Raw genomic sequence first — 27,862 nt, 5'->3', positions numbered from 1 at the left:
CTTTCTGCAAGATGGCGGCCGCCTGGTGTTGTTGTGAGTACGTGTATTTGGGGGGGGGGCGGTCCTGCCATTACGTTAGTTACTGTAGTTGCTGTGGAGCTACATAGTTCTCCAGAAGACACACACAAACATACACCATCTACAATGGACGAACTGAGCAGCAATATAGACATTCACCACACGAACGTGCATTGTTGACAAAGTGATTGCACAGCCGCTGCAGGCATGACAACCAGGTTAGCGTTAGCGACATGGCAGCTATCACAGCGCCCTGTCCGTCGTGCTGCAACTGCCTGTGATGGCTACAGCAGTAACAGCAAGCTGTCTGCGATGCCATTGTCTGGAGACTGCTCTTAGCGTGACACGACCAATGAGAGTGAGCGCTGTAGTTGTTGCTAAGATACGGTGGCGTCTCTGCCCCATAGCTTGTAGATCTCTCACACATGATTGGCGTAGGCTGCGTTGCCAGGTCTGACTTTGTGTGTAAGCAATGGTCGGCTTATTTGTGCGCGCCTTTGGGCTCGTTTGCATTGTGCGCACGGCAGCGCTTGTTTAGCGTACGTCAGCGCGACGTGGCAACGGACGTGGCAACGTGAAAGGTGATTGGCTGGTGAAAAGAAACACCCGACGTTACACCAGAAATGGTGCCTGGAGAAAATGGTGACCAAAAAAAAAGTGTGGAAAAAAAGGAAAAAAACCCCGCAGCGGCTGCCTGCTGTTGTGGTGATGAGGTCGTGCGCACGGTAAACGGTACGAAGCTGCCTCCCCTTCCGTTTTGTCCGACATTTGGTGAGTAGAATTAATTATGTTGCGCGGTGGAAAAGGTGTAGTGAAGAGTGAGATGTCCCCTACGCGAGGCGTAAATTCAGTGCGGCCGGCGTGGCGAGTCAGTAGGCGACATGTGGTCTGGCGGTGCATTGTTTATCCGATAACAGAGCTGTGGGGTGTCACCACCGAGGGTGCGGAAGTTGCTCGCCATTTATATAGTTAGATAACTATGTGGGCCTATGGAAATGATATGAACTGCATTTTATTGTTAGGGAAAGACTAGAGGTCAAATGACTTCAGTTGTTTGCCTGATTTTAACCACATGAACCCTAGCATCCCTATTCTAGGGCAAACATTTGCCAAAAATCTACAAGCTCACAACACATTGCAAAGCGTGGTAAGCTTGTAGATTGGCTATTTTCAGCGAAGAGATTTGATGTTGATGTGAAAAACCTAGTATAGAGCCCAGGGGGGACTCTGGTCAACTATAGGGTAGTATAGGGTTTAAGTGGTTAAGAATGAAAGACACATTCATGATGTAACACTGCATGGGGAATGTCTTTATGTTTCATTCTTAAAATGGCTAGCTTTTGACAGGCAAGTACAAAACAAAACAAACAATAAAATACTAACTTCCAGGTAGATAACTGTGCTGTGGCTAAGTGGATTCAGTGTAAAATTCTTCAAGTCTGATCAATGTTACGTTTCATTGTCCTCATTTCAAACAAATAAAACTAGACTATAAATATATATAAAATATTTCCCGTTACATTTTTACACCCCCCCCCCCCCCCCCTCCTCCCCCCTCCCTCAATCAACTTATGTTGTCGTTTTATGGGGCTGGCTGTAGTAATGTTTGCTTAAAATTGTGATTTTAAGTTAAAACTGCAATTACTGGGCCAGCAAATGATCTACACAACAAAAGACAAAGTTGTTGCAAACACTTGTGGGGCCTTGTGTATAAAACCTGCATAGATTTACCACTGACAATCTATGCAAGCATAAGGGTGGAAAACTTGCACAGCATTTATATACTCATAAGCATATGCGCGTTTACATATGAGGCCCTTCATCCAGTGTTTCTGAACCAGTTGTTCAGGACAAAAAGTGGACTGTAAGATGTTCTAAACAGGGACAGGGTCACAGACAAAGAACACCTTTAATAGAGAAAAAATAAATATATAATATATTGGGTCCTGACTTCATGGTCAACATAAAATTGTGTCCTAGTGCAAAACCAGTTGAGAACCACTGCTCTAATCTTTGGCTAGAAAACATTTATTCATCATAGCAAAATTGTTGGCCTAATTTTCAAGCACGCCAAAATTGAGACGTATCTGTAAAGACTTCAAATAAGTTGTGCCTGCACCTGAACGAATGTATTGAATTCAGTTTAGGCACACGAAACCAGGTAAAAAAATATTCTCCACATTTTTTTAGCTTCAGGTTTGCATTTTAAGTTTGCATCAAGTTAAACCATGATCAGGGTGTTCTTTAAAAAACACCATGTAGGTGTATGTTATAATGAGCTGAACTGGCAACTAATACGTCCTCAACTAGAGTAAAAATAAAACCTAGTAGTAGAAAGGGGCGCTCCACGCCTGGTGGCGATATGCGCTCCACGGGGAGCATATTACCACCAGGCCAGGTGGCCTACCGAGGGCTGTGTAAGTCATGCGTTGGAGCCGACAGGACCCGAGGAAGCCGCGGGGGAAAATAGAGTTTCTGCGATATTCGTATGGTGCAACGTTTTTCATTAGTGCCACCCCCTAGGGCCGGAAGTGAAGTCGCCTTTGGAGGTCCCTCAACATATGATTCCAATTTGGGGTTGATTGGATATTGCGTTCTTACATTTTAATAGCCCCCTCTCACAAATTTTGGATGCAAGCAATTACAGGCAAACAGTATGGGATATCAAAAAGCTGTTTGACGCTCATCTAATTTGGTAAAAAAAAGAAGAAAAAAAAAAACATGTTTCTGCAACAACCTGTGACATTGGTGCATTTGTGGCGCCCCCTATCGGTCTAAGTGAACTTGCTTTAGGCGCTTCATTATGCAGAGGCCCCTAAATATGTGATTCAAAAATGGCCAACGTGTTCATGATTTTTGGCATTTTTGTAACATAGGGCCTTCCCGCAAACTTTGGAAGGCAAATATAGCCAATCGGAAAGGCATATCAAAACTCTGTTCATCACATGACTCCAGATATAGTGTGTAGCAATTTGTGTGAATTTTGGACAAAATTGAGTAGCAAAAAGTGTGTTTTGATGAAAATGCAAAATAGCAGAATATTTAGTTAGGTGAAAATGGGCGTGGCCTATATGGGGAGTTGCATCATCGTCCTACGAATCCAGGGAAATTTCATTTTGACTGAACAACCTGGTTCAAGAGTTATTGAACAAAACGTAAAGCGGGCTGGTGTAGCGTCACCATGAGATCGATTTGAACATTTTGGAGTGGATCTAGTTCCCTGGTCTGTGGCTGCATGCACAAAGGTTTGGTGCCGATCAGTCCAGCGGTTTCAGATTAGCCCCAAATACACAGACGGACACGGACACAGAGACAGGGGGTAAAACATAATCTCCGGCCCCAGCCTTCGCCTTGGCGGAGAAAATAGAGTAGACTGTAAAGGCTTGAATATTAAATCTAAATAGATTGTCTGAATAGAAAGTAAACTTTGATTTAGATAATATTTGACTGACTATTATAGTCAACATTTATGTGGCTGGTTGAATTCAGTGTGGTCTAATCTTGTAGGGCAGTAAACATTGATTCCAATTAAAGATAACAGTCTAAACAGATTTTTTTTATAGGGTAACCGCATAAAAGAAAGACAAATCTTTGTTACAATAGCTATCGAATCCCTGTCCATGCCTCATAGCGTTCTCTCCTTCTAGATTTAACGTAAGCTCCCAGGTGGCTTATCAACCTGGAAGTGCTAATGTTGGATTTATTTACATATAAACATTCTGATTTGGTCTATAAAGCATTGCTTTTATACACTTGCATACAAAACCGTCTAATATCCAACAATCAGTGGTTTATACGTTTTTTTTTCTTCATTACTATGAATGTACACACACAGGTAGGACACTGTAGTCCTGCTCTCCAGTGAAATGCTACGCAGTTTTTGGGAAAAGGGAATAACAGAACTGTACCCATTTCCCACCTCCTTTCTGAGAGGGGATGTGCATCGATCGATGAGCACAAACCCCTATGAACAGAAGTATAATAAGACTACAAAGCTATGTTCATTCAAACTTTGCGTGCAAATAAAAAAAAGGGAACCGTGCATGCGGTGCGAGAGGGTTGGTACACGCTCCTTCCTGGATGAGTGGTTGGAAACTGGGTTCGTTCTGTCAGGTGCATTCTTGTTCCCGGTTCAGCAGCTTTGTCAGTTGCAGTAGCAGTGAGAAGACATTTGCAACAGTAGCTATTCCCACACCAGTGGAGATGGAGGCATTTCAGATGGCTGGGCCACTGTGGAACTATACAGGGACAAAAATACAATGTTTATTTAAACCACTTATCTACTCACAAACTAGGTTTTTCACTTATGTAAAACATTCTGAACCTTCCTTCCATCCAATGAATTTCAGATTAAAACATAAATATGAGATATATTTTCTATAAATGTATGTATTACACCTACAGAATAATCTTCAACTGTCATTTACATGGACAAATGGTTTTATAGTTTGTAATTCCATTTCCAATTTTCTTGCATAGTTGTGTCTAGACTTGATTGTGCTCTTTTAGAAACAGCTAAATAAAAAAGTATTAAGGTTATCCAAGACTCTCTGTTATGCGTTTACTAAATCACGAATCACAACAGGCTCCCATTTCAAACCAAAACTGACCCCTTCATGGACAAAGCACTTTTAATAGAGGAACACTTGTGTTACTTTCTTGATCTTCATCAAAAGTGTGAAATGTTTACCTTGGCCTCCAAATTCTAACTTCTCCATGAAGTCACAATCAAATAATAGATAACACACTGTCCCCTTGTTAAAGGTGTTTGTCAGAACATCCAGAAAGCCAGTTTGATCCCGTTCCACTGGTTATGAATGACTATGCTAAAAGCAAACAGAGCATTCCTCTTACCTAATAAAGCTTTTGAAAGCAGCTGATTGTGGGTTAATACAGAGAGGTACTCTGTTCCCTTTCTGCTGTTCCAAGATGAACTGATGGATGATGTCTGTTGAGAACAGAAAGAGACATCAGCCACATTAATGTATAGTCATGATCACATTCAGCACAATGGCCCTCATTTATCAACGGAGCGTCTAAACCGGCGTATATTTTTCCATATATTCGGCCGTACGCCAACGTCGAAGTCACATTTATCAACGAATCCTACACAGCCGATCCGAGCGTACATTTGGTCCCAGCCTTGAAAAATCTCACGTCTGAAAACGAGCGTCATTTAAATAACACGCCCTTAAATATTCTCAAAACACCCCGATTTTATGACATGAACCAGAAGACGACCAAAGAAAGAGTTTCGCCGGCTCGCCTCGTCGCCTGTCAAGTCACACACACACACACACACACACACACACACATGCACACGCCTCTCTCTCTCTCACACACACACACACACACACACACACGCGCCCAACTGTGTCTTTCATAATCCGTTACGGTACAATCTTTGTCAGTCACGTAGGCTTGTAGCCTACATGAATGACATATTATGATACCAATCACATCGCCATGAATGGAATACGTTAGTATATTTATTTACCCCATACCGAGCAGTGCGCATTCGAGTTACACTAAAGCAGTCATGTAGGCTATATTCCCCATGAGACTCGGGCGGTCTGCAGACTGCAGTGATCCCGTGCCGCCACCCACGTTATAAGAGATTGGAGCGTCAGGTTTATATCCTTAACCCCAGCCAGGTTGTAGCCTATATAACTCTCTATGACATAACTCCATACCATAGGACAAGCTACTGTTAAGTTTGTAGACCTCACTGTCCATGAAAAGATGGTCGGGACTCCCGACACAAAAGCGCTCGTATATTTTGAAAATATACGAGCGCTATTTTCAATGCAGCCAGATCTGCAATCTTATCTGAATGACTGTTAAAGCAGTTAGTTTAAATTACTTTATAAAATGTTATATTTTCACAGGGATTATTTTATAGTGTAGATATACATTTTGGAGTGGATATATGTGTCCAGATGCCTGTCAGACAGTCAGACAATGTTGCTCCGCAGGTCTAGGATAGAATAAACGCGTGCAGCCAACGTAAACAACTGCTCTCGACCAGATGTGAGATTTCAGCGTACCTTAGGATGAAGCCCACGTCAGGATATATTGATAAATGGCGAAAGGTGCGGTGATCTCGCCGTACGCCCATTATTTGGGCTGCACCGCGTTGATAAATGAGGGCCAATGTCTCTAGACCTAGGGTAAACCCACCGACTTTCCACATCCCAGCACAATGTGATCACGAGCTATAGACACTGTTATACGTGAACATATCAAAACAGAAGTCTGTATAAATCTTAGCTATGGCACATTTATCAATCACCCAAGTCCACCCTGTCAGTGTATTATACACCAGCATATGTTATAAAGACCAGCTGCTTTGATTCTAAAGGAAATACAACAGCAGAGTGGTATACAGTATGTACGTACGTTGACATGCACTCCACTTCCACTATACTGTAGTTCTGGTTTCAGGAAAAGGAGAAATGACTGAAGACATTGCTCTGACCAAATGTTATTAAGTGAATAGTACTTGAACAGTACTCGGGGGGGCATAGTTTAGAATTTCTGAAAGACTTGTTTGTAAGAAAGGTTCAGGGATAGATAATATACTGATTTTATTCCTTGTCATGAGTTTTATGTAACCCTCAAACATTATGTATATGTATGAATGCTATCTCTTAAAACAGGCATTTTTTGTGTCATCAATACAAATAGTTTAGGGTTTTATCTTCATTAAACCTTTTTTTTAACGTCCTCACACCTACGTTGCACCGAATATGTCTGAGTCATAGTGTCGGGGGATTTGTCAGAGCACCCGTTGTACCCGTCTGTCTGTGTCCCTTTTGTGCCCATACATGGACTGGAGATGTTGAAGTTGGTCAATCCCATATATGCAGATGACCATGTATGGGCATAACGGTCGGCTCTGTGGCTCTGGACAACACGATCTCTGAATCTGTCAGTCCTTGTCCCTTTTATGCCGATATATGGAGATAGCTGATGTCATATATATATGTGGGCATGCCCTCTTTTGTGCACATACTTTATATGGAGAAGACTGATTTGTTTGCGCCTGATGCCATGACGACACATTGAGGTTAGACTGCATTGGGAACTCCTTATGGCTGAGTCATAGTGACATGAGTGTTACGACATGGTCCGCCCGCCCGCCGCCCCTCCCTTAAGCCAATTTGAATTTAAGATTTTTATATAAAATGGTAATATCCTCCTGTATACGTATATGCATACCCTAAAATATCTGCACAAACGCTAAGCTAAACAATATATCATGCAGCTCTAACCAACACAAGACATTTTTTTTTGTTTGTTTGTGTAGTAGATTATCTTGGGTTAGATAGTAACATTCCAAAACATGTTACTTACTTTACAAGGCATGGAAACTACAGGTTACCATCTCAGAATTATATAACATTCCAAACTGGTTTAGTTTAGTAAAAGTGCTTTTAGCTCGGTTGCTCCGTCATCGTTAAATAATCTGCAAAAGATCACCTTATTTATTAGTCATTAGGAAGTCTGCTCTTTTAGGTGCTTTAGTTTTATCCACTGATCGACACACACACACACACACACACACACACACACACACACACACACACACACACACACACAAGATGTAAATCATCATCAATGTGATTTTCTCTGGTTAAGTAGGGGACATAATCCAACTCACCCTTGACCTGCCGCACAGAGCTGAGATTCTTCTCAAAGCCATCGTCAAACTTGGGATTGGTGACTGGCTCAAAGTCGCTGGTGTAAACACGACCAGAGGAGGTTGTGTAGCAGCACTTGCACATGCAGGTGTGGTATCGCAGTCGGCCCTCATCCAGGTAAGGATGAGCAAGGGCGTCCTTTGCTGAAATCCTCTTTGACTGAAGACCAGAACAGAGAAGTCAGACTCCCTAAAACAGTGATTCTCAAAGATTGTCTTGTCAAGGACGCTCAAAGTGATATGTATTTGGCCACGGACCCCCATTTAAAAAGGGCCTTGTAGACCCTGTAAACTGTTCCTCATTTAGCTGGGGACCCCTGGAACCCCCTCAAGGACACCTGCGGGTCCCCGGACCCAACTTTGAGAACCGTTGCCCTAAAAGACAATCTTAAATACATCCTATATCTGTAGAAGCTGGCCTCCATAAACTAAGTCATGATAACTTTGGACTATTGTTATACAGTGAAAGAAGACAAAAAAGAGAAAGGCAGAGCCTCTAACTTTGCGTAACATCAGACGAATAACACATTAAATAAAAACGTCACAGCCAATAATACCTGCCGCAACGTGGCACATAAATGAAGATGAATTAATTCCTTATCTTTCATAAGGGTGTATTATAATCTAACAGCTGACTGTGACAAAGCTAACAGGGCTCTAAGAATGGATAACCCTGAATATGTGTGCTAAGAAGCTGTTTCCCACAGCCTACCTCAACAGATAAGGGACAACTTCAGATATTTACGTACTAGTCCATATCTAGACAACAATATCAGTTGCTTTGAAAAAAAGAAAAAAAGGGGACAATTACTCCATAATTGAAAAAAGCAGCAGGCCTGGTATGAAGAATCATACCATCCCATGTTGGTAAGTTGCTAGTTATACATACTGGACATACTGTATAATATTTGCCTGTACATTTACACTGTAATGTCGCTGTACAGTTAACTGTGAAATTAAATGTATGTTGATATAAGAATCCTTGTATTTGTTTATATGGAACTTGGGTGAGTTTAATAGGATTTTTATTGGTCAGATATTAATTACTAGCTAATGAACCATGAACACAATGGTGACATAAATTGCTTTTTATGGTAACTAAGAACAATTTGGATAATGCAAGCTTTCAAGTTGTTAAATATACTTAATATTTACCCCGGTTGCCACGGCAACAGGGTGGCACTTTCAATGTAAAATTCCAAAATGGCCGTCGTGTGAATATGGTCTATAGCAATGATTACTATTATCAGAATTTAAAGCTTTAAGTTTTCAACAACAAAAAAACATTTTGTTTTAACCATAAAGTTTTAAACACTTAGCCTACCTTTAATTTAGATAAATAAATGTACAGTATATAAACATTTAGTTCTAGTCAAAATAATGTAATAACCGTACTCACAGGATCAAACACCAGCATCCTGCAAAGAAGGTGCACAGCTTCATGTGTGGCTTGACTTGACAGAGTATACAGAACAGGAAGGGATGGCTGGGAAAGAATTCAACAGGTCATGATGTGATACAAGTATAAAAGCATCATCTGTAAGAAGAATACAGTCATGTTCTTTGTCCTGACTGATTTTCTTAATATGAACAGTGTTCAGAAGGAGAAGGAGCTTCTCTGCCTAACCAAACATCAGCATTTTTCCTTCTAGGTAGAAGTGGCCAGCATAGCGATGCATCATGCAGCCATCGTTTACCTGTTTATGAGGTCCCCTGAGGATGTGTGCACGTGCGCCTTCACATGCTGTCCTCATAGCTTCCAGAGAAGGAGTCCCCAAAAGGTCTGTGATCAAATCCAGCTAAAATAAATGCAGAAGATTAGAATTTGTCTCATTACATTCTCAGAGTAGATAATCAATCCTAACTGGCTCAAAAGTCTTGGAGTGATTCACATTTGGTCCTACTTTTAGGCATACTGCAGAATAAAAAACAAACTTTCTTAATCTAGGAACATAACCTCTCCAGCAGGGTTTACCAGAGCTTGAGAGCAGTCCTAATCCATTGGATCCCCCCCAACAGATCCAGGGAATGAGATTTTTTTTAACTGACCTTGCACAGCAGGAGCAAAATTATAGGTTTCAATATGGATTTGTGACTTTACGACCCACTGCAATGATATAACTGACATGTAATATGTATCCATAGTGTACGTAATACACAGCAATCACCATGCTATGCAATATTCATAGTAAACACTACACTTAAGGCCAGTTTCTCACATCTCTCTGCGCTATTATTGCAGCAGATATCACACACACAGACACACACGTTTACTATTGTTATTACACACAAGAGGGCGAATAAAGTATTGCAATAGAATTTCAAATAATAATGTGAACAGAGGGAAAGTAATTTCTTTGTCATTTCTTTAATTCACCCAAAAAGTATAAGTGCTAAAAAAAAGTGCAATAGATGTTTTTATTTAATTTTTACATTATGTATTCTTCTACAAGGCTGACCCCTGCCACACGGCAATCAGACGCTTCGTTCATGATTTGAGGCATTTTGTTCAAAACTGACCTCTCCTGCAAACTTTGGAAGCCAATCTTATCCAATCAGGATGGAATATGAAAAACACAATATAATATATAAATATTAAAAAAAATGTTTTGCAAAAATCAGCCTCCTGGTGGCACTATAACAGAATTTGGGGCAGAGGTTCTGCTCTAGCCTCCAGGGAGTGTGTGTGCACAGTTTCACGTTGATAGGGCCAACGTTGCCGGAGATTAGCTGTACACAGACAGACGGACACACGTACAGACGGACAGGGGCAAAATCATAAGTCTCGGCCACGCCTTCAGCCTGGCGGAATCAATAAGGACACATATGGGAATGGAAAGCAATACCACAAAAAGGTTATGAATGCAAACCTTATGATCCTTGATGTTGGAGTTATAATATATCTAGAGAGCGGATTGCCCCGCCCCCACCTATTTAATTTCAATGAAAGTTGCTCACAAGCGCATGAGGCACCCGGAAGTACCTCTACTCCCTGGATAGAGCAGGCGCACTGGCATTTCAGATGATAGAAGAATGCGCAGTAGCATCCCAAATGCGGAAGTCCCGCAATACCAGATTTAGCCACCAGGCTTCTGAGGCTTCAATCCTTCTCCGTGGGGCTTGGGTCTACTGCTTTGTTTATTGGAGAGTTTGAAGAATCATGAGTAGACGGCTAATGCTGATTAACTTACTATGCAAATTGCAGCCTAGGCTACTTGAGCCTACTTTATACAGTGAGCCAAGCTCTGTACTAGAAGATACTACTAGAGCTATGAGCCGGGAGCCACGGCTTGGGACACAGTATAAATTAGACTTTAGTTTGTTAAATACACACATAAAAGAATGAACAATGTCAGTTGCAGTAGGATATAGGCTAAAACATCTGTTAATGATATCGATTTACAATTTGCCTAGTAGGTTCACAGAATTATGATATTCAGTTGCATTACAATAATATACTTAGTTTATTCACACTCCTGGGTATACTGAGAAGATATCGACTGGTGCTGCAATAATAGCAGATGTGGGACACAAACTCAACTGGCCTTGAATGAATATTACTATGGTAGTATGAATATTGCATATCATGGGGACTACGTCTGACATTTACCGTATATTATTATGGTAATGAGTTGACAACAAACAGGCAATTTGTAATCACGACTGCGTGTTGAAACTGAAGAAATATCTCCACTTGACTTGAAATATCCCCCCTGACGTACCAAGGTCTGTCACATAAAATATTATATTTCTATCTAAATTATATATTTTAATAAGCTTGCCCTTGTCAAGTGTTCCCATGTAACACATGTCTCCTACCCCAGAATATGTGCACATCTGTTAAGAACTACTCCTAATGAGGTCTCCTTAATTGCGGCGTTGATAAGAGCCCTTTCCTGATAAAGGAATATTTATTGATAACATGCTCCTATTCCTATGACTAAAAGTAGGACTCTGATGTACAGGCCATGGACAACAAAATGTGCATTATACTCTGAACTCTGAATGCACGAGCATGCCCCCAGAATTACCATGGCACACACTCACAAATCCATTTCACTATGTCGTCTCTGTCAGGAAGAACACAAGGGTTTCTCAGAGTGTGAACTCACACACATTTTTGTGTTTCCTGTTTTGCTGTGGTTGAGGTCGTGCATGTTGGTAATTAAAATCTCAGTGAAGCTTTTTGTTATCTTACGCCTACTGCTCGAGCCAGTTGTCTATATTCATCTTATGAATCATGGAACCTGTTATTATCTGTGGATAGTCTACAGTAAACAGTTCAATAACTGGCAGATGATTGCAAAACCTGTGGTTGTTTTTCTGGAAAATCATGAATAACATTGCCGTTATCTAACTATATAAATGGCGAGCAACTTCCGCACCCTCGGTGGTGACACCCCACAGCTCTGTTATCGGATAAACAATGCACCGCCAGACCACATGTCGCCTACTGACTCGCCACGCCGGCCGCACTGAATTTACGCCTCGCGTAGGGGACATCTCACTCTTCACTACACCTTTTCCACCGCGCAACATAATTAATTCTACTCACCAAATGTCGGACAAAACGGAAGGGGAGGCAGCTTCGTACCGTTTACCGTGCGCACGACCTCATCACCACAACAGCAGGCAGCCGCTGCGGGGTTTTTTTCCTTTTTTTCCACACTTTTTTTTTGGTCACCATTTTCTCCAGGCACCATTTCTGGTGTAACGTCGGGTGTTTCTTTTCACCAGCCAATCACCTTTCACGTTGCCACGTCCGTTGCCACGTCGCGCTGACGTACGCTAAACAAGCGCTGCCGTGCGCACAATGCAAACGAGCCCAAAGGCGCGCACAAATAAGCCGACCATTGCTTACACACAAAGTCAGACCTGGCAACGCAGCCTACGCCAATCATGTGTGAGAGATCTACAAGCTATGGGGCAGAGACGCCACCGTATCTTAGCAACAACTACAGCGCTCACTCTCATTGGTCGTGTCACGCTAAGAGCAGTCTCCAGACAATGGCATCGCAGACAGCTTGCTGTTACTGCTGTAGCCATCACAGGCAGTTGCAGCACGACGGACAGGGCGCTGTGATAGCTGCCATGTCGCTAACGCTAACCTGGTTGTCATGCCTGCAGCGGCTGTGCAATCACTTTGTCAACAATGCACGTTCGTGTGGTGAATGTCTATATTGCTGCTCAGTTCGTCCATTGTAGATGGTGTATGTTTGTGTGTGTCTTCTGGAGAACTATGTAGCTCCACAGCAACTACAGTAACTAACGTAATGGCAGGACCGCCCCCCCCCCAAATACACGTACTCACAACAACACCAGGCGGCCGCCATCTTGCAGAAAGGGCTGCCATTCGCCAGCGTTCAGAAAAACAAGCAACCACCTTCATATTTTTTTTTTTTTTTTTTTTTTTTTCCTTTTGGAAATTTTCATCCCACGATTTCCGCGCGGACCACCAGGGGGTCCGCGGACCCCCTGGTGGTCCGCGAAACATACAAAATATAATTTCTTCTACTTATTTTTCATCATTTTGTAACTTTTACATTACACTTTCTTACAATTTGTTTTTTTTTTCCCTTTTTGCAAATGTTACTTAGACAATTTGTCTACCCCCATATACACACGCCCACGCGGGCCCCGTGCGCGTACATGCCTCTAACAGCCATAATCCCCATCTATACTGCCCACTCTGTGCTGCAGCTACACGGATACAGACACAGGGACACGGAGGGATCAACAAACGCAAAGCCCCGTGCGCGGCTGGGGTTGAGGGGGGCGTAGCCCCCCGAAACTCTAGTACATAATAAATTAATTGCACATGGTGAGTTAGTGTACACAGGCAACAACAAAAAAAAGCCACACCAAATGCAATTTCTTCCTTTAGAGCTCAATATGTTTTGATTTAAATGCTCAGTTGTCAGAGCCTCATCCTTATTGCTGGAATGAAAGTCAATTTTTTTTAAACAGTTCTCACCAACAGTCACAAGCCTAAGCGATACCAGTATTGGAAATGCCTGATACAGCCTAAAATGCTGGATTTGCAAGTATGCAAGTCTAGTATGCACTGATCTGATACCATGTAATTCATGTGATATTAGCTCATTCACAACACAGGCAAACAACACATGTCGTGCTAGCAGGGCGTGTAGCGTTAGTCAGAGTTAGTTAAATGCAATTGTCAAAATGGCATTCATTCTCTGTATATATCTCTTCATATTTTAAACAAACAGCATCAACCAGCCAGTGGCAGCAACACCTGCGGAAGGCAGCCCAGTAACCATCTTGCAGACCAACGTACATAGAGTCTTCAAGTGTATGAACACCCGTAAGGCTGTGGGCACAGACGGGATCCCATTGTGCCCATCCCCAAGCACTCCAAAGTTACATGCTTGAATTACTGGAAACCTGCCGCTCTCACCCCAATAGTCAGCAAATGCTTTGAGAAGCTTGTGAGAGATTACAACTGTTCCACGCAACCTGCCTCACTGGACCCGTGGCAATTTACAAACTGTCAAAATAGCCATGGCCCTCAGCCCACCCTCTCTCTCCTGGATGACAGAAAGCTGAATGACATATACTGTACAAGAAGCGACACACAGTCACAACTCATGCCGCTACTGCGGCAATGGTCAGGCAAGCGCTACCGCAGTATCAAGTGCCAGAACACCTGATTTCTGAACAGTTTCTACCGGCTACCATCAGCATTACTCTTCATCACAGCAAGGGCATAAAATAATTAAGTTGATAATAAAAACCTGATTTTAAATGACAAAAGACAATGGGAAGGGTGTTAGTTGTGTGTGCCTATGCATCTGGATAGGTGGTTGTGTGTGTTCAGGTCAGTTACCTGCTGAATGGGACTTTGGGCCTGGAAGAGGATGCGTCGTCCGAGCAGCTCAGCAAAAATGCAACCCACTGACCAGATGTCAATGGCATTTGAATAGTGGCGACTCCCCATGAGGATCTCTGGGGCGCGGTAGTACTGGGTTACCACCTCCTGAGTCATGTGGCGTGACTCGTCGGTCTCCTCCACCCGCGCAAGACCAAAGTCACAGATCTGGAGGACGATAGTTCACAGAATGTGACAACTGAGGGGAGTAGTTCTAGCATACCTTTCATTCAGAGTTTAAGTTTTGGAATTGATTTGAAAAGAATATAATATATTGTGGAATATAGCATATTATAGCTGTAGCTGTCTAGAATCATTTAATTGCATTAAGATGTTGCTGTCATATTACAATAATCACAGCTGTTCAATGTAAAAACGCACCTTCAGCACACAATTGCTGTTAACAAGGAGGTTTCCAGGTTTGATGTCTCGATGCAGAATGCCTGCTGAGTGAAGGTATTTAAGTCCTGCGGGAAACAGCAACATATAACTTAGTTCTTACTTCTTAGTATCCTTTATTCTGTTACCTTTGCAGCGTATAATCTACTTTTTAGTATCCACATACAGAGCAACAATGTACATTCGATGTATACTGAATTTTTACACTACATGCCTATTTCGAGCCATTTAAGTTCCTGGGGACTACCATCGCCAACGAATTAAAAGAGGCCAGAAATATCTCGACCACTGTGAAGAACACCCATCAGAGATACTCAGTGTCTCACAGTTTATGTTGACCTGGATCAACTCCTTAAAGGGATAGTACAGTGTTTTACATTTTGAGTTTGGTATTGCATCTCTCAAGGTTCTTGAAAAGTCAGTTCCTCAGAAATCTCCACTGGAAGCTTGATAGCATTTTGTAGCAATGTTAAAGGAAATTAATGGGGTAAGATACTCTGATAACGGGTAATGCATATGTTCTGCCATCAATCATGTTGCGTTATATGGCAGGGTCATGATTTCGCATCATTTGTGGGTCATGCCTGGTATGAATTCACATGTATTTGTGTCTTTGCACTGACTTTGCACGCAACCGTGCTGCATGGGTGTCTATTCTATCGATAGTATGTATGTAACCCTCCCTTTTACACCAATTAAAATGAAGTTCTCTAATCTAGGCTATCATGTTTCAAATGTCAAATATTAAATCCCAAATGCGCACAAGAGAACTTACCTCGGAGGATCTGATAAAGAAAGACTTTGACATGGTCAGAGCTTAGAGGCTGTGGTGATACAATGATCTTATGGAGGTCACTTTGCATCAACTCAGTCACCACATAGCTGTACAATGGCTAGTTAAGGCAAAAGGGTTTACAAAAAGAACAAAGTGAATCTCACATAGAAGCTATTGAAGGGATTAAAGTCATAATTACCTGCCATTGTTCAAACGCCACAGCACTATCACATGTGATTGTGCTTCATTTAACTTTGAATGGCCTCTCAGTTGGTTTTGCTCATGTTAAACCATGTCTGCCGTTACGTGTTTTTGGTGTTTATGTGTCCCTCAGGTTAAGAGTTCTATCACAGAGCAAGCTTCAATTCCTTCCTACAACTTCAAACATTGCAAGAATCTTACCAATGGTCAGCTGAAAAATGTCAGATCCATAGGTCCAATCAGCTCAGACAAATGATCACAAAAAGATCAGTTTATAGAGTAGAGTATGTGGCAGTATGAGAATGAGAGAGAATCACGTTCATACAGAAGTCACAGGACATGAACAAAGGCAGATGTAATTGGGCTTAACACTTAACACAAGTTTGGCCAAATGCAATAGTGAAGGATACATCTCCTCAAAGTAATCAATGTGTGGAGGCTGTAGAATGTCCAGAGCAGACAATACCTGTGGACAGAGAACAAGGCCAAGTTAAACCCCTACGAATTCAGTGTGCGTGTGTATGTGTGTGTGTGTGTGTGTGTATGTGTATGTGTATGTGTATGTGTATGTGTATGTGTGTGTGTGTGTGTGTGTGTGTGTGTGTGTGTGTGTGTGTGTGTGTGTGTGTGTGTGCGTGTGTGCATGTGTGTGTGTGAATGTAATGCAGTAGGATGAAGATTAAACATTTTTACGGCGAAATCAAAACAAAACATCTGCGTCCCAGTTCGTCACTTGTCTTTATGGAGTGGTTTCTAAGCAGTATATTATATTCTTTCTTTTATATACGTTATGTACTGTATTATGTTCTTCTGTGTGAAGCAATCCTTGACAATGAGACTTAACACAATTGGAGTCCTTGCCCCGAAATGTTGTTAGAAATTGTGTAATGTTTAGAATGATGTTTCATTGTCCTCCTTACTGTTTTCCATTCAACTCTGTTTGCAGAATAGAATAATAACAAAATAGCAATTTCTGCATGAAATATACTTTTGGCTCCTCTTCGCTGTGGAAAGAGCCTGTCCAAAATCACCTACTCTCTGCGTCTGCACATGTGATTTGCGTTACGAAGTCTACACTTTGCGCATGGGAGGTCAAATGATGCCAAACTTGTGCTTGCACACGTGTCTATATATAATTAGGATATTCCAAATTTATGCCATTACATGCATCACTAGCCATTGATAGCAGAAGTCACACTCATTGTTGGCCCTCATTTATCAATCTAAACCAGCGCAGATCCGACCGCAGGAATAATCTCATGACAGTGCGATGTATCACACCACTCACAGTGTAAGAATGGTTGGGTATAAATGTGGTGGCTGCAAACGGTCGTCATTTAAATATCACATCCTTAAATATTCTCGTTTATCTCGAGTTTACGACATGAGGGCCCAAGAAGATAAACGTCAGAAGTCCAATGTCGTGTCATTAAAGGATGTCAGAAGAATTTGTTCTGGAAAAAAAAAGAATCACTGATGCGGTCAACAGCAGTGGAAGTATAAATCAGTCACTTCTAGCCTTCAACAACACTTTATTTTTAGCATCGTCCTCTGGGCCTGAGATTCTTGTTTCTGCCTCTGCAACACATCCACCCAGATTTTCCACAGACTCATTCAGTGAGTCTAAACCTCGGTTTACTCATGCCACTGTTCTCAGCTCTTCAGCTGTGCTAACAGAGCCTGTTGTGGATGCTAATGAGCCCTTGCTGGCCGACATCTTAACCTCTTGTCCTGCAGTACTAATACCGCTAGTCTACGATCGTAGGTTATGCAGAGCAGAGAATACTGATTATAACCTTCTCGTGTCTGAAACATTAGAGAACAGAGACTAGTAGAAGCTTATTTTCAAACCAAATATTTAAACAAAAATGTAGTTTAGAATGGAGAACCCCACGGCAGAATAATTGTGCACACTTCCTCTAGTGAACAGAGTAGTGTTCCCCCGACACCGGAGGCTTTGTATGCGTAATTTGGGCTAGGGCTGCCGCGATCATATTTTGCTTGATTAATTGTCATACAAATAATTGTGATTGACAATTTAACTATGTTTTCCCATTGAACATTGGAACATAAAGCTTACATTTCTATCTGGCCTCAAGAATTTGTAAACAAAAATTGCACAGGGCAGATATGACAAATAATAAGTATCCAAAGAAATGGCTGTTATTGACCGATACCAATAATTAAAATAACTTATAACCGTTTGGCTACGCTTGCATCAAATTGACGACAGATTGATAAATGCTGAAAATTGCATTGAAATGTCCTTATGTCTATTTCTTTAGTCGCTGCAAGTGTGATAAAGAGGGCCATTATGATTGTGGTCTTTGCTTTAGTGCATTCCCAAGAAAAATGCTCCCATGAGAATGAAAAGATCACACCTGTCCCTAAAGATGAGGTTAAACATCAGACCAGTTGCACCTGTGTCAATCAAGTAACACACCTTATTTTAGAGAGGGTGAAAGACCACAGAAGGACAGATGGGAAGGCATCCAGAGTCAGAGTGTGTTTGAGAAACATACAAGAGAAAAATACATAAACAGAGAAACAAGTGCATCTGAAGTAAGGGACGATTAAATGACGAAGAAGATGAAGAAGACACTTTACAGAAGGAGGAAATAATATAGGCTTCTGTGCAGGACAATGTCAGGTGCTACTCACATTATCATGTTTGAAGAAGCAGAGCATCTTCAACTCTCTGAACACCCTCTTACAGGAAACAAGGTTTTGGAAGACATTGGGCATCTTTTTGAGGGCAACACGCTTTCCATCTCTGGGGTCTGTAACTGACCTGTGTGAGAGGAGAGATAGGAAGTTATTAACATCCCAAGTTATTAACCCATTAACCCAGTGGTGTGCAAATGGTCTCACACTTAAAACAGGAACAAATGTTTGCATTTTTTTTTTCAATCTTCTGCCTGTGTTTTTATCCCTGTTTGTGTATTTTCTAATGTGAGGTTTACAGAGACACCTTGGGGTGATGATGCACCGTCCGTAAACAAGTCAAACTAAACTGAAATAACATGTCATGTCCCACTTTGGAGAAACACTATTAGTACATTCAACACAAGGCAGGAGGTACATCATCTTCCTAAATGTGGCCAATAATGTATTAGTATTATTTCTTCTTCTTTCCACACTCACTGACATTTATGAAAGCAGTGAGTTACGTGCACACACACAAACAATTCCTATTATTAATTACTGCATATTCAACATGTCAGACCTACTGAAGATTGAAACAATGTATATTAAACCTGGTCTTTAAGCACTTTCAACCTTTCCTGACATCCCTATTTGTGGGAATGAAATTGTGAACATTTTCAATAAGAAAATCATCTAACTATATAAATGGCGAGCAACTTCCGCACCCTCGGTGGTGACACCCCACAGCTCTGTTATCGGATAAACAATGCACCGCCAGACCACATGTCGCCTACTGACTCGCCACGCCGGCCGCACTGAATTTACGCCTCGCGTAGGGGACATCTCACTCTTCACTACACCTTTTCCACCGCGCAACATAATTAATTCTACTCACCAAATGTCGGACAAAACGGAAGGGGAGGCAGCTTCGTACCGTTTACCGTGCGCACGACCTCATCACCACAACAGCAGGCAGCCGCTGCGGGGTTTTTTTCCTTTTTTTCCACACTTTTTTTTTGGTCACCATTTTCTCCAGGCACCATTTCTGGTGTAACGTCGGGTGTTTCTTTTCACCAGCCAATCACCTTTCACGTTGCCACGTCCGTTGCCACGTCGCGCTGACGTACGCTAAACAAGCGCTGCCGTGCGCACAATGCAAACGAGCCCAAAGGCGCGCACAAATAAGCCGACCATTGCTTACACACAAAGTCAGACCTGGCAACGCAGCCTACGCCAATCATGTGTGAGAGATCTACAAGCTATGGGGCAGAGACGCCACCGTATCTTAGCAACAACTACAGCGCTCACTCTCATTGGTCGTGTCACGCTAAGAGCAGTCTCCAGACAATGGCATCGCAGACAGCTTGCTGTTACTGCTGTAGCCATCACAGGCAGTTGCAGCACGACGGACAGGGCGCTGTGATAGCTGCCATGTCGCTAACGCTAACCTGGTTGTCATGCCTGCAGCGGCTGTGCAATCACTTTGTCAACAATGCACGTTCGTGTGGTGAATGTCTATATTGCTGCTCAGTTCGTCCATTGTAGATGGTGTATGTTTGTGTGTGTCTTCTGGAGAACTATGTAGCTCCACAGCAACTACAGTAACTAACGTAATGGCAGGACCGCCCCCCCCCCAAATACACGTACTCACAACAACACCAGGCGGCCGCCATCTTGCAGAAAGGGCTGCCATTCGCCAGCGTTCAGAAAAACAAGCAACCACCTTCATATTTTTTTTTTTTTTTTTTTTTTTTTCCTTTTGGAAATTTTCATCCCACGATTTCCGCGCGGACCACCAGGGGGTCCGCGGACCCCCTGGTGGTCCGCGAAACATACAAAATATAATTTCTTCTACTTATTTTTCATCATTTTGTAACTTTTACATTACACTTTCTTACAATTTGTTTTTTTTTTCCCTTTTTGCAAATGTTACTTAGACAATTTGTCTACCCCCATATACACACGCCCACGCGGGCCCCGTGCGCGTACATGCCTCTAACAGCCATAATCCCCATCTATACTGCCCACTCTGTGCTGCAGCTACACGGATACAGACACAGGGACACGGAGGGATCAACAAACGCAAAGCCCCGTGCGCGGCTGGGGTTGAGGGGGGCGTAGCCCCCCGAAACTCTAGTAATAAATAATTCTCAAAGACTTTCAGACATTTCTTAGATAGTGAAAACAGCCATTCTACAAGCTCATAACACGGTGCATATTAGTCATACGATGAAGTATAGGGCTTCAGTGGTTAAATAATGTCATGGCCTGAATGTTGGAGCAGGTATTGCTGTAATTGCGCTAATGTTGCATTCATTTTCTGTGAAGTGTAAATTCTCTTCATATTGAAAATGAGAACTTTGCATCTTTGTTCTACTGACTATACTGACACACACCCTGTATTTCCCTTAATACTGCACGAGTCCACAGACACAAGTAACAGTAAGCAACTCATTATGTATGTATGTTTTTTCATATCTTTTTTTACAAAGTTGTAAAGTGTAAAGACATGGAGTCCAACAGTGCAAGAATACAGCACTGAGAGTAGATAGAGACAGCCAACTACACCATAGTTCAGAGGAGAGCAACAGAATGCAATCTGAGATGAACTATGCAAGACCTATAGTTAAACTCACAAGCAGTATCCCCCCCAAAGTGTATAAATCCCCCTATGGGAAGCATTTAAGGGGGAATTCCCCCCATTTAGAAAAAATACTTTCAGGCCCTGAATGTGCTTTAACAACTGTACATTTGCTACTCTACGCTCCTCAGCCCAGGTATTCCAAAGCCTAAACACTGGACTGTAAAGGTCTGATCCCTTTAGCCCACCATTTACTTGACCATGAGACTCTGCAGCTTGTGAGCGGTTAAAGGTCCCATTAGCAGCAGCAGGTGTAGCTTAGTGTGAGACCTCACCAAGCCCTGAACATGTTGGTTCTGGGACACCATAATTGACTTTTTTACTGGTCTAATTCAACCCAGCATTTGTTATGAGGTGTCCACTATAACCAATCCCCCTTTTACTTGAATATATAATATCTCATATAGCCTATCTTTATATAATAATGATAATATACTCAAGCATATTAAACGAAGAGTATACAAAGTGCTTTAATACAAAGTACAATTCTTTGGGCCAGTGACAGACAGACAGACAGACACAGAGAGAGAGAGAGAGAGAGAGGCTTACTAGGACATGGCCAGGAGGATTGCTATTTAAGCTACTCTGACCAGCAGCACAGTAGGGGTGAGCACTGCTGTTGCCGTCACAACCATACAGAACCATAATTACACACATATCTGTCTCTTGATATATTTTAAAGATATCGGCTATATTTATTCATCAACATCATGGAAATTGAAAATGAATTCACACCAATATTTAATTTTGGATATGAGGGAAATTTGTCCAAAGATACATTGGTGTAATGTACGTAATGTACATTTCATTTCAAATGTTCTTCCAAGTACACAGAAATGTTTGAAATGACAGTCTATAACAAGTATTACATTGCCATTACGTGCCATTTGATATTAATCTAGCAACAAATGTGATGTGTGCTTTTCTTTTTTCTTTTGCTCTACATGTTCCCTTCCTTCATCAGAGGATATGGGTTACCAATACCATCTGAATCCATAGTTCGTTGAGCTGATCTGAAAGTAGTGAAGATAGCCCATCTACAAGCCGAACTTGTAGATCGCCTATTTTCACAACTTTTTTTTTTTTTTATGATAAAAAAAAGAGAACGGGTTTGGACATACAAGGTTTCCACCCGACAGTGACGAGTTGATGAACCTGATGGCTAACTCACAATGACCTCAAGTGCCCCTCAATAATGCACGTGCACAGATGTACGCTGTCAGAGTGCAGCAACATCCTGTGGAATGCATGGTGGGTGTATCTAAACACCGGAAGCCCCCCCGGAAATTCTGCGACATAATGACTTGCTATGGACTGACTGTCACTGCACAACACACCACAATGGATCCCAGCTATAAGTGCTAGATAGACAGACGGATAGATAACCAGCTAATAATACTGAGGGAATTTCAGGTGTCATCGCAACAACAGCTAGGTTGAAATACAGGAGACACAGATGTAAGAGTGAAAATATGAAACAACAACAACAAAGTAAATAAGTTAAGTTAAACTTGAGTTTAGGATTCTGGCACCAATATCTGCAATGTGACTCTGAATGGATACATTTTAGAGTCTGACAATGAATACATGAATAAATTAGTAGTCTATCAACAATGACTATGAATGAATATACTATATGTACAGTCTATCGACAATGAATATATGAATGCATGTACAGTATATCAACAATGAATATATATGAATGAACATATGAAAAATGTGTCTATCAACGGTGAATATGAATGAAGATGCTAGCCAGGATATGCCAGCTTGGACAACAAATTATTTCACTGCCGCAAACACATTTCCCAATGTCGGAATAAAATAATGACTGATCAAATCAAACGTTTTAATATTCTCGCAAGGCATTGCCTCATGTTCAACCAACAACGAATCCCTTTATCCGGAGGATATGGTAGGCATTATACAAACGTATGCATGTTATTTAGAAAAGACCTGTGCGGTTAGCTTGTATGTTATTTAATATACAGATGCTAGGTTTGATGTTTACCTGCTATACTAGTGACTTTGTAGCACTTAATTGTTTGGAACTCTTGACCGCTTACCCAAGCCTGTTGTTTGTTGGCTGACTAGTTTATTTATGCCATTTACTCTTATCTTGCACTTTGGAAGTCACTCTGGATAAGAGTGTCTTATAAAAATGACTAAATTGAACAAAGTGTAGCAGGGACTCCATGTGCAAGTGTTATATTGGGGAAAAAACTCCAAAAAACAACAACTTCTTCAAATTTTGTTCAGTCAATGCTACAATTGACACATTATGCAAACCACAATCACACCATCTTACATGACATTTCCATAGCACACAATTGTAAAAACATTTATTGGAATTCTTAATTCTTATATTAGTAGGGGTGCAAACAAAGAACTGATCTGAATCAGAAATGGGTTAAACATGAACAATGCAACTACAACAATGCAAAAGGTCTGTCAGTCATTGGTTGGAGCCAGCAAGACGCTGGGAAAAATATTGTTTATACGACGACATACAACTTTTCACATTTGTAAATTGTGGCATTATGGGCAGCTTTTGGAGATGCGCTCTAGTCTAAAGGCCCCTCAAAATGCTAATCTAATTTGGAGACACTCCACCCCCTTATAAGGGAGAGGATGCACAACCCCACTAATTAGTAATTTGGACATATTTGTTTCAGCTTCTTTGATCAGTAGTTCATTTCTCAACAGAACTGTATTCTGAAGTTCTGTTTTGCCTTTGCTCAAGGGTAAAGGTTGCTCAAGTGCCCTTCAAGGGTAAAGGTGATTAAGAACTCTACTCTACATTGTTCTAGGATCAAATCCCGACAATGCCTTACTTTCCTGTCTTCTTTCTTCTCAGAACTAATTAACTGAACGGCAGGGACGTGAGTATCCAATAGAACTTCAAAACCCAGCACTCAGGCCCCCTTTAAAATGTGACACCTTTTGCCAAAAGAAGGCTCTGCTAAAACGTGTCTGTATGATGCTGCCTGTGCCAAACAAAATAAAAAGAACCTAAAAGGAGAAGTGAGTGCTGGTGATCTTTGTGCCTTATTGGGACTCAGGTGTCCACTCTTTAAAAGAGCATTTTTAAAGGGAGATATTTCCTTTCACATCAAGTGAGAGCATTCTGTCCCACTCCTCTGCACGATCCTCAGTAAACCTTCCAAATAGGATCAGAGGAGACAACCAGATGGCAGCAGCCTAACGACCTGGGATGTTCTAGAAAGCCCAACACGTGCACCAACAGTATGACTAATGCTGAAACAAAGGCTCATCAACTAATTAACCACAGTAGTAATAACACAGCCATTACAAAGATACAAAACATCCTCCCGTGTGTATATATACACACACACACACACACACACACACACACACACACACACACACACACACACACACACACACACACACACACACACACACACACACACACACACACACACACACACACACACACACAGTAATATTAATGTTTGAATATAAAGCTGTAAAATCATTTAGTGCTGATTGAAGGGAGAGGATTCAATCTGTGTTTTCCGGATAAGCTTTTTTAAAAAGCAAAAGAAGTTGGAAACTATGTTAACAAGTGTCTGCTTTCATCTAGTGTAGTGTTGGTAGGCCTAATAAATCAGTTACCGGTAATAACAACAACGATAAGCTACAACGATAGACTTAGACTACTGTCTGTCTCAAAAGTATTGTTAGCTCTTTTTTTTCCTTTAATACAGGTCTACACATCATTCTAGTGATCTAGATGGAAGTGCTCTTCACCTCCAGCAACTCTGAAAATGTTTCAGTTATTATTCATATGGACATTATAGATTATATCAGTTTACCAGTTAATACTGAAAATATTATCTTTTCCCACGATGGTGCCCTTTTAATAAAAGCCTGTTTCATTGCATTCCATTTAAGTTGTAATTGTATTATAATTGTTTGTCTAGTCTTGTTTTATTTCTTCCTCTGATTCTTCTTGTTGCTTTATTGTTGTGAAATACTTTGTGCTGCTGGCTGGAAAGCTGCTATAATAATAAAAAGGTATAATTAATAAAGTTATAACAAAGAGAATACATCTGATATCAATTTTGAAATCAATATATTATTATAAGAATTGTGCAGGGACAAACTTAGGCAGCTTGACAAAATAAAGACATCAGGAGTTTAATACAAGTGACTTACAGTGAGAGAGCGACTTAAGGATTTGTGTTAACAAGACATACTTCCACTTCCACAGGAAACAGAACAACTGTTGATACAGGACTACTGCAGGGGTTGGACTTTGTGTACCTTTGGTTTTGAGATACCAGTGACAGTGACACCACCTTGTCACTCTCCTCCGTCTGCTCCACAGGGTGATGCTGCAACTGAACGAGCAGAAAGAATAATGTAGGCCACTTACCAGACAACCCCAAAAGCTCCATAGCCAATGGGTCTGTCAGGCTCGATATCCAGCTGCGGTTGTAAGTGATGAGAGTGTTGCTGCTGCTGCTGCTGCTGCTGCTGTTGTTGTTGCTGTTGATGATGATGGTGGTGATGGTGGTGGTGGGCTTTGACAGTAGCGGCTTGAACCTGGGCAGGTGCTGCAGCTGCCGTGGGTCCGGGGGCTTGTCCAGGAGCAGGAGAAGGGAAGTAGGGTTGCTGCTGACTTGGGTTCAGCATCACCGCCGCCGCAGCCGCCGCCGCTGCAGCGGCGGCAGTGGAATTGTGCTGCTGAACCGGATGGACGGCAGCGGCAGAGCCAGGGTGCTGCTGCAGGTGGTGCTGGCCCGTGTGGAGGTGGTGGTGCATGTGTGGGGGTGGGAGATGTGGCAGCTGGTGGTGGTGGTGATGAGGATGGTGGGCAGCGACCGCCGAGGAGCCACCGTTGTAAGCAGCCATCATCTTTGCTGTGTTTGTGGCAGTCGTTCCACAAAGAGCCATTCACTCAACGGGGATGAACAGACAGGATAAGGACGAGGCAGGGAGAGGATGGGGAAGTGTGCCTTTAAAGAGACCACTTCCAAAAGTGAAGATGAATGGCCAGAGGGAAACCGTTGCCCAAGATGGATTACAGTATCTCGATTCATCAAAATTTGAAAAGAGATGTAAAATGGATTTGCCAAAAAAAAAAAAAAAGATCAAACTTATCAGTTATTTCAAATCTTTGCCAGACACAAAACCTCTCTCATCCACCACCTTATCATTAAGCCTCCAAGGGTTTGACCCACTTCCTGGAAATTAATTTCCCAGCTTGCACACCATTAGACTTCTGCAGCCCTGACTGCTAACGGAAGGCATGTCGTGATCATTTAGGGGGAACACTATGCAAGTCTGACTTGGACTACATAGGCCTTACAGTGACTGCACCTGTCAAATATGATTTAAAGCAAAATATGCATATAGTAAAACAACCCTCACCCCCCTCAACGCCACCCTAGATTTCCCTCATGTTCAAAGTGGCATCTCCCTCTCTCCCCCCTACGACCAAAACAAAAACAAATATTCACTTTCCCTTCTTTTATCTTAAACAATGTCAAATGGGAGGAAACAGTGCCTTCATCTTTCAGATCCGGCCAATAAGTTTGCCATGGGGTCTTGTTGTCCAGCACCGACGCTGTGCCCACCACTGTCGGTCAGCTTTGTGTTGTGCTGAAAAAGGGAGATTACAGATGTTATACATAGGCCTGTTATGTTATATCCTCAACAGTGGCCAATGTCCCAAGAAGACCGTGGCTCCTGACCAGATAAATCAGAGGTGAAGCCTGGCCTAGGCTCAACCACCACAGCGTGGCTTCCACTCCAGGCCTCGTCAGAGAGCCAGGCTGCAGCCGGCCACAGAGCGGACACAACAAATCCACATCATTTTTGGACAAAACGACGAAGCCTTTTGGCTTTTAATCCAACGCGAAAACAAATCCTCCTTCCTTCCAGGCAGAGACAGTCAACTCATTTTCATCTGTTCGTCCCGCATGTCCAACGTCGGTTAGACCCCGTCCACTTTGCGCTGCCAAGAAGACATACATCCACACGAACGGAATGATCTGATAATGTACACAATGATTAATGTGATTGGTTTATTTCTGTACTCTCTCTTGCCGGGATGGTGGTGCCATGCAGGACCGCGGAAGAAGCCAGCAGCAGGGTACCCAATCTGTACACAACTCGTGATGGAAGCCTGTTATCTCCGACCGAATCCTCTTTGTATTAATGCTCCCGAGGACCGCGACAGCTCCGACCTGGCAGCGGCCAGGGGTCTGATTTCGGGTTTAGGCCCCTAGACGTTTAGGAACATGTCGCCGTTGAGGTGACCATAAAAAACTACAGGTCGCAAATAATGCAACTGATTGAAGCGGTTGATCCAACATGGTGAACAAAACCCCAGCAGCTACTCCTCAGCGTTGCCAGATCCTGCGAGAGGAATAAGTGACCAGGTCTATGAAAGCAAGCCCAAAAGAAGCGATGTGATGTGTTGTGTTGTGAGCTTGTAGATCTGCAAAAATAAAAAATAAATCTTGAAATAAAATGTGGAATATTTGGAATATTCTTGAAACATTCTAACAACACAAATACGGTTTTCAGATGGGCGTTTAGGGGACAAATCATATTAAT

At 42.1% G+C, this 27,862-nt stretch overlaps 1 protein-coding gene across 1 annotated transcript; it reads right to left on the bottom strand.

The window, feature by feature from the left end:
- Window positions 1–271: 271 nt before the first annotated feature.
- Window positions 272–27,613, bottom strand: nlk2 (nemo-like kinase, type 2). The gene is made up of 11 exons (XM_084065364.1): window positions 25,674–27,613; window positions 18,646–18,775; window positions 16,395–16,450; window positions 15,784–15,890; window positions 14,991–15,076; window positions 14,568–14,777; window positions 9,418–9,519; window positions 9,120–9,206; window positions 7,682–7,880; window positions 4,873–4,966; window positions 272–4,256 (listed from the first exon to the last, which is right to left on the bottom strand). Exons 1-11 carry the CDS (start codon window positions 26,192–26,194, stop codon window positions 4,202–4,204), a joined length of 1,647 nt encoding a protein of 548 aa, XP_083921490.1. The 5' UTR covers window positions 26,195–27,613; the 3' UTR covers window positions 272–4,201.
- Between the last annotated feature and the right edge of the window lie 249 nt (window positions 27,614–27,862).

This window comes from Gymnoscopelus microlampas (assembly GCF_963454915.1).
Source record: "Gymnoscopelus microlampas genome assembly, chromosome: 8".
NCBI lineage: Eukaryota > Metazoa > Chordata > Actinopteri > Myctophiformes > Myctophidae > Gymnoscopelus > Gymnoscopelus microlampas.
This window is presented reverse-complemented; position numbering and strand designations above follow the sequence as displayed.